The 16967-nt window shown below is 41.4% G+C and overlaps 1 protein-coding gene across 2 annotated transcripts in view; it reads left to right on the top strand.

The window, feature by feature from the left end:
* Window positions 1–16967, top strand: part of GRID2 (glutamate ionotropic receptor delta type subunit 2) — a 1102902-nt gene that overhangs the window by 896543 nt on the left and 189392 nt on the right. For both annotated transcript variants that reach the window (XR_014472933.1, XM_083179104.1), the window contains exon 11: window positions 13173–13485. Coding sequence is in view for 1 of the 2 variants with exons in the window: in XM_083179104.1 (XP_083035230.1) it covers window positions 13173–13485 (313 nt within the window). In the remaining variant the exon portion in view is untranslated. The remainder of the gene's footprint in view (window positions 1–13172; window positions 13486–16967) is intronic.

Below are 16967 nucleotides of genomic sequence, written 5' to 3'. Positions count from 1 at the left end.
TTTTCAAACACACTTGTTTGAAAGACATAGATTATCATAAATTATTTCTTGTTTCAAAGTCATCAAATGACGGTAATTTATTTACTTACAGTTACACTTACACAATTGGATAACAGAATCTGTTCTTTCCGATACTTCAACTATCATAATTTAAGAAGCGAGATTGGATAATTTTAGAAATACCATATTTCATCAGATTATAACGTTCACTGAGTATACCCTATGAATAATTCATTGTACTGGGAATAGTTATGATTATGATAAATTGTAACTAAGTGTATGCATCTAATCAACTAGTAATGTTTTATTAACGTGCAGTAATATTTATATTATGATTACGTGGAAAATATATATGCATGGATAATGAGCAATCAAGAATATGTACAATTTTTTTCATTTGAAAGCTTTGAATTAATCATATTAAAAATAAACTGTACAAACAAGTAAACGGAAGTATTAAACTCAGATTTATGCTTGCTTCACTGCTATGCATTAAATCATATCCACTGAAAAACAATATTTTAATAATATTCAGATCACACAGTTATGAATAAGTGTTGTCTTGTCTTTCAGTTAAAGATCTAAAAACAATTACTGGGGACAACTTCCAATTGAATAGAGCAGTGCTTCATGACATTTGCCCCAGGGCAATAGTTTTTGTGCATGTCTCTTTGGTAACCAACACAGAATTATTTTAATTACATTGTACCTAATGTTCCTCAGCCAGTGCTCGAAGTGGGCAGGTGCAACGGTATGGTATACCAGCACTTCAAGCACTGAATTTTTAAAAAAAAATCCTTTACGCCGGATCACTGTGTTCGGGTGGGCCTGCGGAACCCCTGCCATCTGGCTGTTGTGGCCTTTACTGTATCTCTCTTACCCTCTCTCCAACCTGATTAGCCTTCGTTGTCCTCCTCTCCTACCATTCCGGCTTCTGTTCTGCATGCTCTGCTCTTTGGCGCTGCCTGGAATCTGTGTCTTCCTCCCCATGCTCCTACCTACCCCAGCGTATGTGCTGCCCAATCCACTCGCTGCCACCTGCCGCTGTCCTTCATCTCCTTTACTGCTGCTGCTGCTGCCTGGCATATGTGTCTTTCTCTACTATCACCCCTCCCCGGCGCCTGTGCACCCCCTGCTCGTTTGCCCAGCTGCTCCATGATTCCCCAAAAACGGGTAATTAATTAATCATGTGCTGGTACCTATAGGCTACCATTCAGTATATTTTTTGATTGAGATGGATCTTCCCCTTCCCAGGAGCCAGTACAGCACATAAATATAAAAACAGTGCTCAAAGTATACACCGGTATGGCATACCAGCACTTCAAGCACTGACTGAACCCCACCTCCACTGTAATTGCAAATGTGGCACTATTCATGCACTAATTAGAGCTCTTGAACCGCTTGCCAATCAGAATTGACCATGCAGCCACTCCTGTTTGACTGCCAATACTGCAGCAGGGGGGGACAGAAGCAACAGCTGACAAACAATCTCACTCTGCATAAACTCCTACTCCACATTGCCGATGTCCACCGCTGCCTCCACCGCATGGCTATCACCAACCTCACCCATCTCCTCCACACCTCCGCTCTGCCACCGTCAACCACAGCTGCCTCTTCCGCACCAACTCCTCCTCCACACCACTTATGATCACAGTTGTCTCCTCCTCCACACCGCTGCTGCTCTCTATCCCTAATTTATATCCTTGCTGGCACTCCCTTTTGTCCATTCTGTCATCCTCTCTGTCCCTTTGCCCCTGCTCTCACTGTCCCTGTCATTATGTCTCTGATGTCACTCTGTCTCTCTCCCTGTCCCTGCTGTCACTCTGCCACTATTTTCATTCTCACTGTCCCTATGTCATTTCTGTCACTTTCCATGGCCTACTGTCACTCTCTTCCCCTGCTGTCACTCTCTCTGTCCCTGCTGTCACTCTCTTTTCCTGAATTTTGGCTCATTTGGTTCACACTATGTGGCATTATGTGAATTTTGGCTCATACTGTGTGGCATTGTGTGAATTTTGGATCATACTGTTTGGCATTTTGAGAATTTTGGCTCTTTCATATTGAATTTTGGCTCACTCCATGTTTAATAATGCATAAGGGGCACTAGTACTATATAGTATAAGGGATGCTACTATTGTGGTGCATTATGTGTATAAGGGGTATAAGGTGCCTCCTTTTGAGTGACCACACCCCCTTTTCAGGAGCATAATTGCAGCCTTTACTTTTTCCATATCCCCACATCAAAATTTCCACTTTGAGAACTGTCCTCAGCTTCATTGTGTGCAAGTTTGGTAAGGTATAAAACAACCAACTTGCACATTTAGGCCCATACACACTAGGGGATGTGTTCAGTAAAAACTATTGTTGAACACTATCCCTTGAACTTTCCAGTGTCCTGGACAAATTATTTTTTGTGCATACACACTGAATGATATGCTGAACAATGAACAACGAACAATCTAGCTAGTGTCTAGCAATATGCACCTTTTTTTGAACGACATGAATGAGCTGGATGTACAGACTACAAAAAACCTTGTTAATGACCCGTGGGAGTGTGCATAGTTTATTGTTTTTTGTATACACACAGTTCAATATTTTGAATGATATCACTCAGAAGGAACAAATAAGAGATATTGTACAAAATATAACTAAATGTGTAGGCATCTTTAGACAACCACCTTCATTAATTAGCAGATACTCATCGGGATTCCACAGTGCCACCATGATTAGAATTACTGTCTAAGGGCAGTGGGAGTATGAGTTAAATTTGCTACAGGGGCCCCATCGGTATGGAGTTTAAATCCTCTGCCCACCTTTGTGTGAATCCTCCAAAAATATACTGTATTGGTTTACTGGTTTGTACAGGTATGTTGAGGAATGTAGACTGTCTCTGCCTTATTCATAATGTATGTTCCAGTGGGGGCAGGTGACTGACAAAAATGGTTGCATAATTAGTTTCACTGTAGAAATAATTATTGGTCCCACATTAAATGACTTTTGATAGTAAAGTACTATTAGACCTATATTTAAAGTGTCATATTAAGCTTTTCTTGTGTTGAATTCACTGCTACTTTACATATTTTAAGATGTTCAGACTCACATTGAGTAACATTATAAACCATTAAACCTTCAATATATGCAGTCATTGCCATTTTGATAGTGGAACTAAACAAAGCATGTTTCTCTCTAGCAAAACATTTATCACAAAGCATAGTCTGCTGTAACATTTGCCCAAAAATATTCAGTCATTTAAACTTGTGCCAGCAACCCATGGCCTTGTGGGAGCATTTTTCTGCATGGCATCGGCTCTTTGTCTTACCATAACATATATTTTGGCTCATAGCCTCTGATTGGTTGGCCACCCCTGATCTATACAATGCCAATAAAATGACATGCATGGACTGAAATGCTCATTTTATGATGTCATGATGTCAAAACAACTTTTATTAGTCTCATATTCTGTCTGTCTGTTCCATATTTCCTTATAGGAAAACATTGTAAAGTTTTAATATGCATGGTCTGCACTAAATATGAAATTATAATATATAGCAAGAACTTTCTTTTTCATTATGGGTAATCCTTCTCTACTACAATTCACTAAATAATTCAAGCCATTGACCTGAGAGTTCTAGTTTTGTGAAATAATTTCTTCAACATGTTAAAGTTTTTGTTTTAGTCTACAGGTTATAGGAATTTGAGAACATTTGTCTTCCGGTACAGGTGTTCCTGCACTTGTTCAGTGGCCTGTTTCAGAAGCTACACAGAAGATAGTGACCTGGGTTATAAATACTGTATAGTACCAGTGTTCAGGATTTCTTACATTATTATTGATCTCTTAACCGAACATCATATGTTTCAATATGAATTGAACTTCTGACTACCTAATGAATTCCAAAACTTTGCAAATAGCTTTGCTAGTACAATCCAAAATCCAATTTTTTAAATAAAGAAATATCTATAAAAATAAAAAGTAATTGCAACACTTTTTTTACACTAGTAAAACACATCATACCTAGACATCAGGTGAATTGCTTCCAGGCAGGAAATGATTGGAAGCTGCTTATAAATAATTATATCTTATTTTTTCTTTAGTAATTTTGAAAAAGGAGTACAGGATATCATTCTCTATAAATGAGATCTTGCATGGATGATTATATTCATTTTGAATATGCTCGTCAGATTACCTGGAGATAATATATAACCACAGTATGAGAAAACAGTTAGCAGGATAATAAAAAGTAAGACAATAAGGAGTGTTATTGAAATGGAATTGTTAAGTCATACCATTTTGACAATTCCTGAAGGAAATGCATTTACCTAAAAAAGTGATAGAAAAGTCAGGCAAGTTGTTTATTCGTTTCCACTTTTTGGTTTCCTTGTTCTGTTTAGAAACAAAAAGTATCAGAAAAAGAAAAGTTGACTTTTTAAACTCACTTGTTGAAACTTTTGCACCTAACTATTGAGTAAGAATCAGAGGTGTGGAGTAGAGCCATAGCGCACAGAACAAGATCCTGCTATGGCTTTGTGGCACCCTAGATAAAACTTCAACCTACTGCCCCCCCCCCCCCAACCACACACTGCATCAATACCCACTTTCCACCCCCTAATGTGAAAATATGGAGGTGGCATCTTAGAAGTTGCACAGCTGCCACCTGAATTAAGTACAAGGATGTCTTCCTCATAGATATCGTTCATTTTGTGATAGGCAGATTCAGTGCCCCCTCCCAGATTCCAGTGCACTAGGCAGCTGCCATAGCCTGTCAAATTGTAGAGTAGCATGAGCAAGTAGGGAAATTTTGCACTTCTTAATTCAATTAGTTCTGTGCAATGAGGTGTGTAAGAGGTGAGGCAGGCACAGAAATCTATGTACAAAAGAAGCCATGTGGATATTTAAACTTAAAACACTATTTCCAAATGGGTTGAAAACATAGATTTGAATCCTGTGTGTAAATTATTCAATAGCCTCATTTTAGTCCTCTCTTGGTCTTCTACAAGAGATTCAGTCTCTGTGTCTGTATGTATACCTTGTACTACAGAGGTTTCTGACATGGTTTAATGAAAAAAGCCTGCTGCACAATTCTCCTATATGGGGGTTTCTTTATTTGGTCTCTTCAGGTCTTGTCCATGTCACTTCTGATTGAATGGCAGTCAGAAGTATCATCATCTAAAGAGCTTGAGTTAAGGGGTTAAATGAGTCAGTATTAGGAAGGAAAATTTGCAATTCTTCTGAGAAGCTAATGTTAGAAGAATATGGGGGGGGGGTGATTTGAAAAAGTTAAGTTGCTCATTATGCAGGGGCACACAAAGGGTGCTGACAAAGATATAGAGATGGGCACAAGTGAAACTATACTTACAAATGACATATTTATTGATGTTATGATGGTATAGACATAAACGCTGGCAGGGTGCTTGGAAAGTAAAACTACCCATAACTGATGGAGTATATGTGCTTGGGAAGATGAGGAGCAGCGGTGAGTTCAAAGGGCACAGCATGTGCACTGGAATAGCTGTACTACCTGTTGTCTAATCTCCAGCCACAGAATGAGGATTGCTGTCCCAAACTTGTGGACTGATATTAAGCATACAAAAAAATACACAGCTCACAAATTACTTGTGTCTGGAGAATGTGGTCTAAATGCTCAATTTTCTGGACCACTAGTGGTAAGAAGAACCCCTAATCTAACAATAATGTTTGGCTTAACACAGTTATTATACACTTTTTATGTTGGGTATGTGAAGCCAGGGCCGGTGCTAGGGTGTTTAGCGCCCTCCTGCGAACTATAAATTTGCGCCCTCACTCTCATAACTTCAGCGCATGTAACAAAACTAAAAGGCTTACTCTCACAAGAAGCATTGTCACACAGAGGTACCCACGTTTCATATTACACTGCAGAGTGGCACAATCTTAATCACAATACACCACATAGTAGTCTACCTTTTTCAAATACGGACTGCTTTATATTTACACTGACATATAGATCTCACTTTGAAGTAAAATCCCACCCAAATCTAACTCTCTCTGCACAAGTAACATCTGCCCCACCTGCAGTGCACATAGTTTTGTCCATCTAAGAAGGAATTTGCCAGAAGGAGTGAACCAGAATAAGGCCCTAAATCCCTATCACCCAATACCCTGAACTACATCACTACACTATATCTCCCAATACTCTGCACGACATCACTACACTACCCTCTACACCAGGCATATCCAACCTGTGGCCCTCCAGCTGTTGTGAAACTACACATCCCAAAATGCCTTGCCACAGTTTTGATATTAGGGCATGCAAAAACTATGGCAAGGCATGCTGGGATGTGTAGTTTCACAACAGCTGGAGGGCCGCAGGTTGGACATGCCTGCTCTAAACTATATCAATCGCTACATTCCCTATTTATGCTGCACTACATCACTATACTACATCTCCTTAAATGCTACAATACACAACATTAACATTACAGCTTATGCGGGAAAGGGATCTTTTCAGATTCCTTTTCCCTGCTCTTCACTGCCTCCAGCTCAGTGGCCAAAGTCTGCAACACGTTGAGCCCTGCTCCTGCCCATTACCCACACCTCCTATCCCCCTGGAGCACAGGTTTTGTCTGCTGAACAGATACTGTATTGTAATTATAACTCACCAAGTACAGAGACGCAGTCAGTGCAGACACATAGGGCCCATTCGGCCAAGTCCGAATTCGCATTGGCCCGGCTGTGAACGGCATAGGCAAATATTTCTATTAGCAAGCTGCTCGCAGCGTGATAGGGAGTGGGTATTTGAGGGTGTATCCCAGACATTTCATGTACATGCAAGGAAATATGGTGGGCGTGCCCAACAAAATGCTGGGAGTGTACAGGAAAATTCAGGAGAGTTTCTGCCTGCTAGCGGTGGGCGAATGACGTTGGTGCCCGGCCAGAAGCGACTATTTTGCTCACAGACGCTGAGTAAGCCCTAGGCTACATGGCGGCTGGGATAACCAGGGACCAGAGGAAAAAATCATCCGAAGGAGAGTGAAAAATCAAATGATTTTTCCTCTAGACGGCCACATGCGAATGACTGTGTACCTGTACACATCCATTCACAGACCCTGCAAACAGATTCGTAAGGTGGGCTTTCATGGGGCAGTAGTTACCTGCTCACTTGGCGCCAAATACTCGAAGTCCAGTCCCATCATTTGTCCACTGGCCACGTCCAAAGCATTATTCTGCCTGGTGGGGGTTCCACAGAGTGCTTTGGGGTAGGGGCACCACCGCTGGGTGCCTTAAGAGGGGAAGGATTGGGGCTGTTAGAGGGGAAGACAGGGATAGGTCTAGTCCTTGGAATGGGAGGAGTCAAGCACATTAGGTGGGAAGGTGAGCTGCATTGTGGCAGAGTGAATGAAGACGGCAGGCTATTGTGCATGACCACTCACAAAGCATTGTGCATAGTTATACAGCACAGGGCTTATACTGTACACACGGCATAGGGAGCACTCATTAGCACAGTACAGTACAGTGTATGGAGGCAGAGCATTGGTAGCACAGCAAAGTGATCATTACCATTAGGCAGCAGCCCAGGATGTCACTGACTTATGTTAGCTGCATGGTACTGGCCGCAAGTGCATCATGTACCTGAAGTCTAGGTGCAGGGTGTCCAGCTTGGAGTCGGGGAACACCCAGGGCAAGCTGGAATGCCTAGCTCAGCATCCGCATTCAGGCTCTCCCGGGCACCCTGTCCTCCTTCCTCTGGGGCTGCTTGCTGTGCTTGCTCTCCTTGAAAAAACAGGGCACCTGTTTTCTGTCACCGCTGCTGGCTGTGGCTGCCCCGTTTCCTCCTGCAGCCCACCGCAGCCAGAGCCAGCCCTAGCCAATTTGATGCCCTAGGCAAAATTTTGGCTGGTGCCCCCTAGCACTCCCACTAGTTCCACCTCTGACCCAGCATCCATCACCTAGCAGCACAGATCCCAGCAGCAGCCAGCAACACTCACCATCCACTGGCGTATCTATATATAATACCTGTAGGTGCAAGGTGTGCAGTGCACATGGGCCCCTGGGTCGAGGGGGCCCCACACACACTGTACACGCTGCACCTATTTAATTCTACTTACCTCTCCCTTGGTCCAGCATCACAGCTGTAAAGATCACTGGGAATACTGTATGTCCGCTGTGGCCGATTTCTGGTGTTTCATGCATGTCCTCAAGCAGTGTGGGTACCATGATCCTGGAGACAGGAATTCCAGGACAATGAAATATGAATATTGGTCACTATGTGCTGTTTAATGTAAATAAAGGTCACTATGTGCTGTGTAATATCATTATGGGTCACTACACGCTGTGACCCATATTAATTTTATTATTTATTAGCGCACACATATTCTGCAGCGCTTTACAGAGAATATTCGAACATTCACATCAGTCCCTGCCCCAGCGGAGCTTACAATCTATATTTCCTACCACATGTACATACAGACATTCTAGGGTTAATTTGTTGGGAACCAAAGTATTTTTTTGGATTGTGGGAGGAAACCGGAGTACCCGGTGGAAACCCACGCAAGTACTGGGAGAATATACAAACGCCACGCAGTTAGGGCCATGGTGGAAAATTAACCCATGACCTCAGCGCTGTGAGGCAGTAATGCTAACCATTACACCATCCGTGCTGCCCAATATTCACATTACCTAGCACGTAGTGGCCCATAGTCATATCACACAGCATGTAGTGACCTATATTCACATAACAGTGCGTAGTTACCCATACTCGCATTACACAGCGCATAGTGTCCCACAGTTACATGACACAGCGCATAGTGTCCCGCAGTCACATGACACAGTTCGTACTGACCCATTGTCACATTACACTGTCGGGATCCTGACAGGCATTTACCGGATGTCAGGATCCCGACTGTCAAAACACTGACAGCCGGGATCCCGACGGCCGTCGGCTATTTTCCCTCGTGGGTGTCCATGAACCCCATAGAGGGAGAATAGAATAGGTGGCGAGTGTAGCGAGCCACCACACCTGCAGCGTGGTGAGCGCAGCAAGCCCGCAAGGGGCTTAGTTGGGCTCACCATGCTGTCTGGGTCCAGCCAGTCGGGATCCCGACGTCGGGCTAATGACTGTCGGGATCCCGACTGTCGGACCCCTGTACCACACCCACTTAGTGACCCATATTTAAACACACACACACAGCAAAACACAGACAACCAGTAAACATTACTAACACCCCCAGCAAAGCATTAATGATAACCCCCCTCAGCAAACATCATTTACTGACAACCCATCTCCCATGAAACATTACTAACACCCCCAGCAAAACATTAATGACAACCCCCCAGCAAACATAATTTACTGAAACCCCCCTCCAATCAAACATTACTGACAGCCCACCCCACAGTAAACATTGCTGTCACCCCCAGAAAAACATTAATGACAACCCCCCCCCCCCCAGCAAACATTACTGGCATCCATATTAGGACTTACCTGAGCCCCTGTTGCCTGAGTCTGTGCTCTTGTAGTGTGGCTGCTGTGCTCCTCCATTGCACACGAGTGACTTCCTGTTCAGGAAGCCAGAGAGGTCAGGTGGCATTGTGTTTATACTGATGGGAGGGAGAAGGGGGGACCCGGAGACGCTGTCTGTCAGTAATAGCTAGCCTCTAGCTGCTAGCATGACAGGGCAGCGCGGAGGAGAGGGAAGGGGGAGCCTGCCTCCTTACACAGGAGATATCGCTGCCAGCGCTGCTGCTGCTGCCTGTCGTACAGTATGACAGGCTGGAGGCTGCAGCAGCAACACTTTCTCCACAGCCCCGCTTCCTTCTTCCGACATGTCCTGCCGCCGGCGCACAACATAGCACCACTTCCTCCTACTGACCTCCGCAGCAGCGCACAGCAGCAGGGTTGGCATAGCAGGCCGGGAGTGCGCCTCTCCAGACCGGCGCCTCCCTGCTGAGCTCCCGGCTGCTGAGCGGGCAGCGCCGGCCCTGTGTGAAGCAAGCATAAGGACCATATAAAGAGGTAGTAGTACTTATGTCTAAACAAGTGGCAAACAATGAAAACACTGAAATAAGTATTTTTTTTATAGTCTCCTACAGAGTATATTTAACCAATAATAGGATATGGGTTTGATTTGCAAAATACATTTTATTGGGATTTTGTTTGCTAATTTATTTAAAAAAAAAAAACCACAAAGCTAATTTGGCTTTTAAAATATGTTATGACATTTTTATGACAATGCAGAAAGAAGCACGTCTGTTGGAGACCTCATATAATTTCAATTGTATTTGATGTAAGTGAATTATGTCATTCTTGGTACTGTATTAAAGAGTGAATGTTAAGTTTATTAACCTTAGACCAAGAACAAAACCACAAGCTTTAATATGTCTAAAGTGCATTTATACAGGCTCATTGCATCTACTTAGGAATTGCTGTGTTGGGATTTTGTCAAATGATGAATCTTTAAATCAAAATCAAAATGACTGTTTAGATGGAGAGTGTTAAAATTGTTATGGCTTATTACAGAAAATGCACACATTGCAGAGAAATGTGCTTCAAAAATGTGGTTAAGAAAACATAATTTTAATTAAGAATTTAGCAATTACTCAAATAAGTTCAGTTTATTGCAGCATTGTCAGCGAATATTTAAAAAAAAAAATATTTAGAATTTTAAATATGGTTAGAACTACATACATTTTTATATTCAACATCATTATCATTAATGTGCAAAATATTCTGCAGTTCTAGTCAGATTGTGATTCTGCAGTGTTGTAAATCATACAAAATAAAAGTGTAAAATATGTACAAAAATGTTTACTAAAGTTAAAGTTCAACTTAACTATAAATTAAAATAAGACATACTTTAGGACAAGTACGTATGTGGTAGACAAAGGAGATGGGACTTCAGACGAGAGGAAAAGCAGGAACTGCTCATGAGGGAATATAGACTAGTATGATATATCTGCATTATGCCAGTTATAGCAACAGTTACTGCTTTATATAATGATTCTATAAAGGCATGACATGGACTCAGGGCAGCCATCAGGGGGGACTCCAGTCCCGAGTCCAGAGAGAAGGGCCTAGGACTTAAGTCTATCAAGTATAATTTGTCATAAACCAAGTTTGAATTATCCATGAAGCAATGTAGAGGTTGAGTAGTGTGACCAGTGCTGCGGACACCGGAGGTCTCACCAGGCAAACCATGGGTTCAAGAAGGGGAAAGGGGGCCCTGCCAATTTTATTAGTCCCGGGTCCCACAATTTCTGATGGCAGTCCTGCATGAACATGAATGGTAGCTGCATATCATTCCACCCCCTTCATGTCCTATAAAGCTACCCACTTGCAGGTGAAAGAGGTAAGTTAATATGGGTGTATATAAAATCACCAGGGTCATTCATGATGCTAGTCTCTCCATACAAATTTACATAAAAGACATCTGTGACAGCAAATTAATAATAATAATAATAATAATAATAATGATAATAATAATAATAATAATAATAATAATAATAATAATAATAAAGTAACAAATAAGTAATAAATAATAATAAGAAAATAGTGTTTAGAAATAAATGTATTACTTATAATGCAAACATTTTTGAATTTATCTGGAATCAATAAAAATAATATCACATTTTTGTGTTCGCCAAGTATTTAATTATATAAATGGGTTGTGTGGGCAGGAGGTAATATTTCCCTACAAATGATGGCTGACATGAATATATTGGTAGAGTTCAATTTTCTGCAATCCTCACACTAGTTTATGCTGTTATCCTGTAATCTCAGAACTTCACTGTAACATACAAACTGTTACTTAATTGATGCTTGTACTGAATATGGTTATTGTAAATTCATGCACCATGAGACAGTACACAGTGTCACTTTATTCTTAGTTTTTGAGTTTTTCATGTTGAATATCTGCTTGCGTAGCCTGACATTCCAAGTGAAATAATTATGAACACCTGTAAATGACCAAAAATCCATTCATTTTGTAATTCTATAATTAAAAGGGAAGGTTTCATTCCTGGGTAGCATGGATGGCATTTTTGTTAGCCTTACTGTCTCATGGCATGGATGGCTTTGGTTCAAATCCCACCCAAGTTGCATCTTTGTGGATATGTTTTCTCTGGTCTCCTCCCACAAACTTAAAACATGGTGGTTGGTTAAATGGCTTTTGTTAAAAAAATAAAAAAACATGTGTTCTGTATGTTTGTATGTTTGTATGTATGTATGTTGGTGTACATATTATAGTGAATTTTAAGCTTTATTAATCTGATGTCAATGAGTAAATATTCTCTACAGAGGTGTGTTTTATGCAAGGTGTCCAGAGGCAAGATAGCGGTTGGTGCCCCCTGCCACGAAGCTATCCCAAAATCTGCTGCACCCAGAGACAAACTCACTATCTAAATAACACTCCAACCTTGTCAGCACCCATAATTACTCTCACCTCAACCTAAAAAGAAATCAAAGTTACACTCATCCCTCGATTAGCAACCGAACCAGAGAAGCACCTAAATACTCATGCACCCTTCCTCTCCCCGCTGGACACCCCAACCTCTTAAGCTTCCAGAGACACTCTCACTGGCCCTACCAACATAACAGCAACACCAAGATGCACCTTTGCCAGCCCTAGCCTAGCCTCAGCATCACCCAGTTGACCTTCCATCTTAACCAATGTCCCAACACAAGCAGCAGTTTACACTCCCTAATTGCCAGAACCCTATCACCAGCAGCAGTTAAACTATATCTCCCCACCAACACTAGTAGCATTTACACTGTGGTCTCATGGCCAGACCCTGTTTTAATCATTCTAGGAACATTTCCAGAATACTGCAAGATGTTGGGTTGCCCCAGGAGACTCGGCGGACACCCAGCTCCTATTACTAAAGTCTATACATTTAAGTGCCACCCCTAGTAGGGTGATGCCATTGATCAAATACAGTACATGTACAGTATTAAATATTATTATTATTATTATTATTATTATTATTATTATTATTATTATTATTGTCATTATTGGGATTGTTTAAGGTTTTATTTGGTTCTATTATTTCCAATGTGCATTAAATATATTGTCATTTGTCAACAAATAATACAATAAATTATTCTAAAGCTTTTTCATTTATTTCTGCTTTGCTTTAAGTTTTTTCTTTTTGTTAAGACGGCACTTTAATTTTATTATTTCTTTTCTTTGTTATTCAATTTCAAAAGAGAGCTGACATTGGGATTTCTGCCTTGACCATCACACCTGACCGTGAGAATGTAGTAGACTTTACAACTCGCTATATGGATTACTCAGTGGGAGTCCTTTTGAAAAAAGCAGAGAAAACTGTGGATATGTTTGCCTGCTTGGCACCATTTGATCTATCACTGTGGGCCTGCATTGCCGGAACTGTTTTGCTAGTGGGACTTCTGGTCTACTTGTTGAACTGGCTTAATCCTCCACGCCTACAGATGGGATCTATGACTTCTACAACTCTTTACAACTCCATGTGGTTTGTGTATGGATCATTTGTTCAGCAAGGTAAATTTCATAAAAACGTTTTTTACTGTATGATTGTCTATATAAAGTCAGTCAATAAATGACCCCTAAACACAGGTGTTCTGAGTGAGAAAGGGATAGATACAAATACCTACAATGTTTACTGTGCTTCTCAGTGGCGTAAGTTTGTCCCAGTTGCCCCGAGGCAAGAAATATATTGGTGACCCCCCCCGCACACACACACACAAACACATACAATCATATATAAATATAATGTCTGTTATGAAATATATATATCTATAAAGAGAGACAGGGAACACATATTCAGCCTCAGAAATGATATTGATGGCTTTCAATAGAGGATTTAAACTTGCATGGGAGGAGAGGTGCCCCCTTGGGAGCAGGAGTCCAGTGGCAGATGACTCCATTGCCTCCCAGAATTCTGCCTTTGGTGCTGCTAGAGCTTCAGGTTCAAGACCCAGAGCTATTAAATTATTAGACAATTCCCCATGCAGTAAACCCCAAATCTATTAAGCCCCAGAGGGTGCAAATAACACAAATATTTCCATGCATCAGTAAGTGCACCCGCTAGGACTTGAAAGAAATGGGGTAGTGGCAATAATTGAGTAGCTAAGGACACAGCTAATTGAGTGTGCCCCTAAATGTAGTAAATAGAAAATAGTATAAATTGTTTATCAAAATATTTCCATATTGTTAATTTTGTCTTAGTTCTACTAAGAAATTTCCTTTAATTTACCAGGAAAATATATACTGTAGACTCTGAAATAATAAAATAATAATTATAAAAATAATTGTATCTAATATGACATTAACATTATCTGTACACAATATTATAAATGAAAGTGGTTAAACTTAATATTAGGAACCTGAGTGCAGACTTTCTTTTAGGTATGCCAATGTTCTTTTCAGTATTGAACAACTGCAGTTTTTCTAAACCACATAATAATTCTACATTTTGTCGTTTGGATTGATTTTTAATTGCTGAATGTACTTTGTTTTTACCTTGAAGCTGTTTATGCGAAAGGCCTATATTAATTTAATTGTCTCTTTTTCTTCATTTTCCTTCTGTGCTTATCTAATATGAAAATAGATAGTGCCTGGTCTCAAATCTGAAAGATGACAGTTTAGTCTATGGGGGAAAAAAACAACAATTGAAAATCAAATAGGACAACTACTTGAGGACTCTACTGTACAGTGTAGAGATCTAATCATAAAGTCCCATTAGGCTACCAAATATCAGTGCGGTATTGAAATACTTTCATTAGTATTGTCATCTAATATTTCACATTCAGTTTAAATGTAACACAAACTTTATATGCAAAATCTCTACTGTTTACTGACCGAAGAGCTCACGGGAATACCAGAATAATTGAAAGTGACAGACAAGCAATGTAATTGCATTTTTTCTCCTCCTTCTGAGTTAAATAATTTTTTTACTTGCCTGAGACTTCGAAGACTCATATGCTACCAAATACCATCAGCAATTGATTGTTAATTGCTTTTCTAATAAAGACTGCAAACAAACAGTCTCCTTTTACATGAGCTAGTGTATAATCAGAAAGACATGAACAGAAAGTCATGTTTGAATTGTCAGATCAGATGAGCGGAAAGTTGTTGGCAGATTCTGTCACTATGTATGGTTAATGAGAGATAATCCACATGATCTTTTACATATACTGTAGTTTGTCATTCTAATAAAAAAAAAGACTTATTCAAAAAATATAAAGTTCTAAAAAATACTACTTACTAGTATTGTAAAAGCTAAGATTCTACTCTATTGAATAAAATTCTGCACCTGACCTGATAGTCAGGGTTTGTGCTTGTGCATTTCTGCACATGTGCAAACCCCAACTGCACATGGCTGCAGTGGGTGAGAAACACAAAGCCAGCATTTCAAATGTAGCCAATCAAAGCTGTTGGGCGGTCAGTCAAGCGTCCAGCCAATCGAAGCTGGCTGACGGTCAGCTAATTCGGGAAGCAGCTGCAGCAGTGGACTGCCAGCTGGCGCTGTCTGTGTCTCTACGACTGCCACACTACCTACACTATGGCAGGTATTCAATGCTGTTGGCGAGCGGCGACAGCAAGCAGAGCTTCCTGCTCGCTGTCACCACTCACCCTGTCAGTATTCAACGCAGCCCCCTCATATGCCAATTTCCCCTTGTTCCATTTTTTGAGCGAGGGGGAATTGGCGTATGCGGCTCCAGAAGCAGCGAGACTCACGGCTAAATACAGCGAGTTTTCTGCATTAGCCACGGGTCTCGCTGTTTGGGGGAACAGGACGGCAAGGATTTCCCCAGAATGCTGAATGGAGCGAGCGGCCGGCGCAGGGGTTAAACAGCGAGGATCACTGGTTTTCTGCAATCCTCGCTGTTTAACCCCTTAGCCGGCCGCATTGAATACCTGCCTATATATACTACTGCCTTTCCCCCCATACACCCTCACTGCTCGACTCTGCTACCCTCCCTCACTGCTCTTACACCATATCTACAACTCTTTATTTCTGTGAAAATATTTTTTTTATATGTATTCATCTTTTGATCAATATATACTTATTTCCAATGTTGCAACATGTCCTTGACTAAGATTTACTAAGCTATGGATTTGTATGTCGTTTTCAAAATGCCATACATTAGTTGCAATTAAAAACAACAAGCAGCAGTATGAAATCTCTAATGGTAGTCTGCATGCCATCCAATGTGATTTATGTTGGGGCTCACTGGAAAGGCAGAACACAAAATCAGCTTGCCACACCTGACTCCCAACAGAGGTCACCAGCCAAAGTTTTCGAAGTACTAGGCGATTTTTTACTTCTAGTACTGTATGTAAATGGTATTTAGCCATAGCCCTCACTTTATGTTCTTAGTTTAATGCACATGGTGGGTTAAACGGTCATGTTCCCCGGGTGGTGCAATGAAAGGCGTGAAATGTGGTCATTGGCACTCCGTGCACTATGATGCCAAATCTGGTTCACATGCTGTGAAGCAAATTCTGCACCTGCCCTGATGGTCGGGTTTGTGCTTGTGCATTTCTGCACATGTGCAAACCCCAACTGCAAACTGCTGCAGTGGGAGAGGGGAGGGAGGGACATTGCGGTTAGGGGTGGTGGCAGCACTGGGCCATGGGAAAGCTCAGCATTTCATGGGCATCACCATGAAAATGCTGGGTATTCCCATGGGTACTTGGATGGACCAATGCCTGCCAGGGCTGGGTGGCTGACATCACCGCTGACATCAACCGCCCACCCCGTCTTCATCCTGGTGGCTGCAAATATAAGTCAATCTCACCTGACAAATTTGCAAAGGCAGGGAAAATCATTTGCTGATTGGCGACCTCAAATGATTTTTCCTTCTGTGGGCACTTGTGAGGGGATGTATCTTGCTAACACATCCATGTGTTTGGCTTTACATCATTTCGGCTGCACCCGGAAAATCTTTTTCCTTCCCCGCATCGTGAGTCCTCCATGTGGGCCTTGGTGTCTTATGTCACTACCAGCACCTGATCCC

The sequence above is a fragment of the Crinia signifera genome, chromosome 1, assembly GCF_055691185.1.
Source record: "Crinia signifera chromosome 1, ASM5569118v1, whole genome shotgun sequence".
Lineage (NCBI taxonomy): Eukaryota > Metazoa > Chordata > Amphibia > Anura > Myobatrachidae > Crinia > Crinia signifera.
The sequence above is the reverse complement of the archived record's forward strand: the minus strand, read 5'-3'. Positions and strand labels throughout refer to the sequence as shown.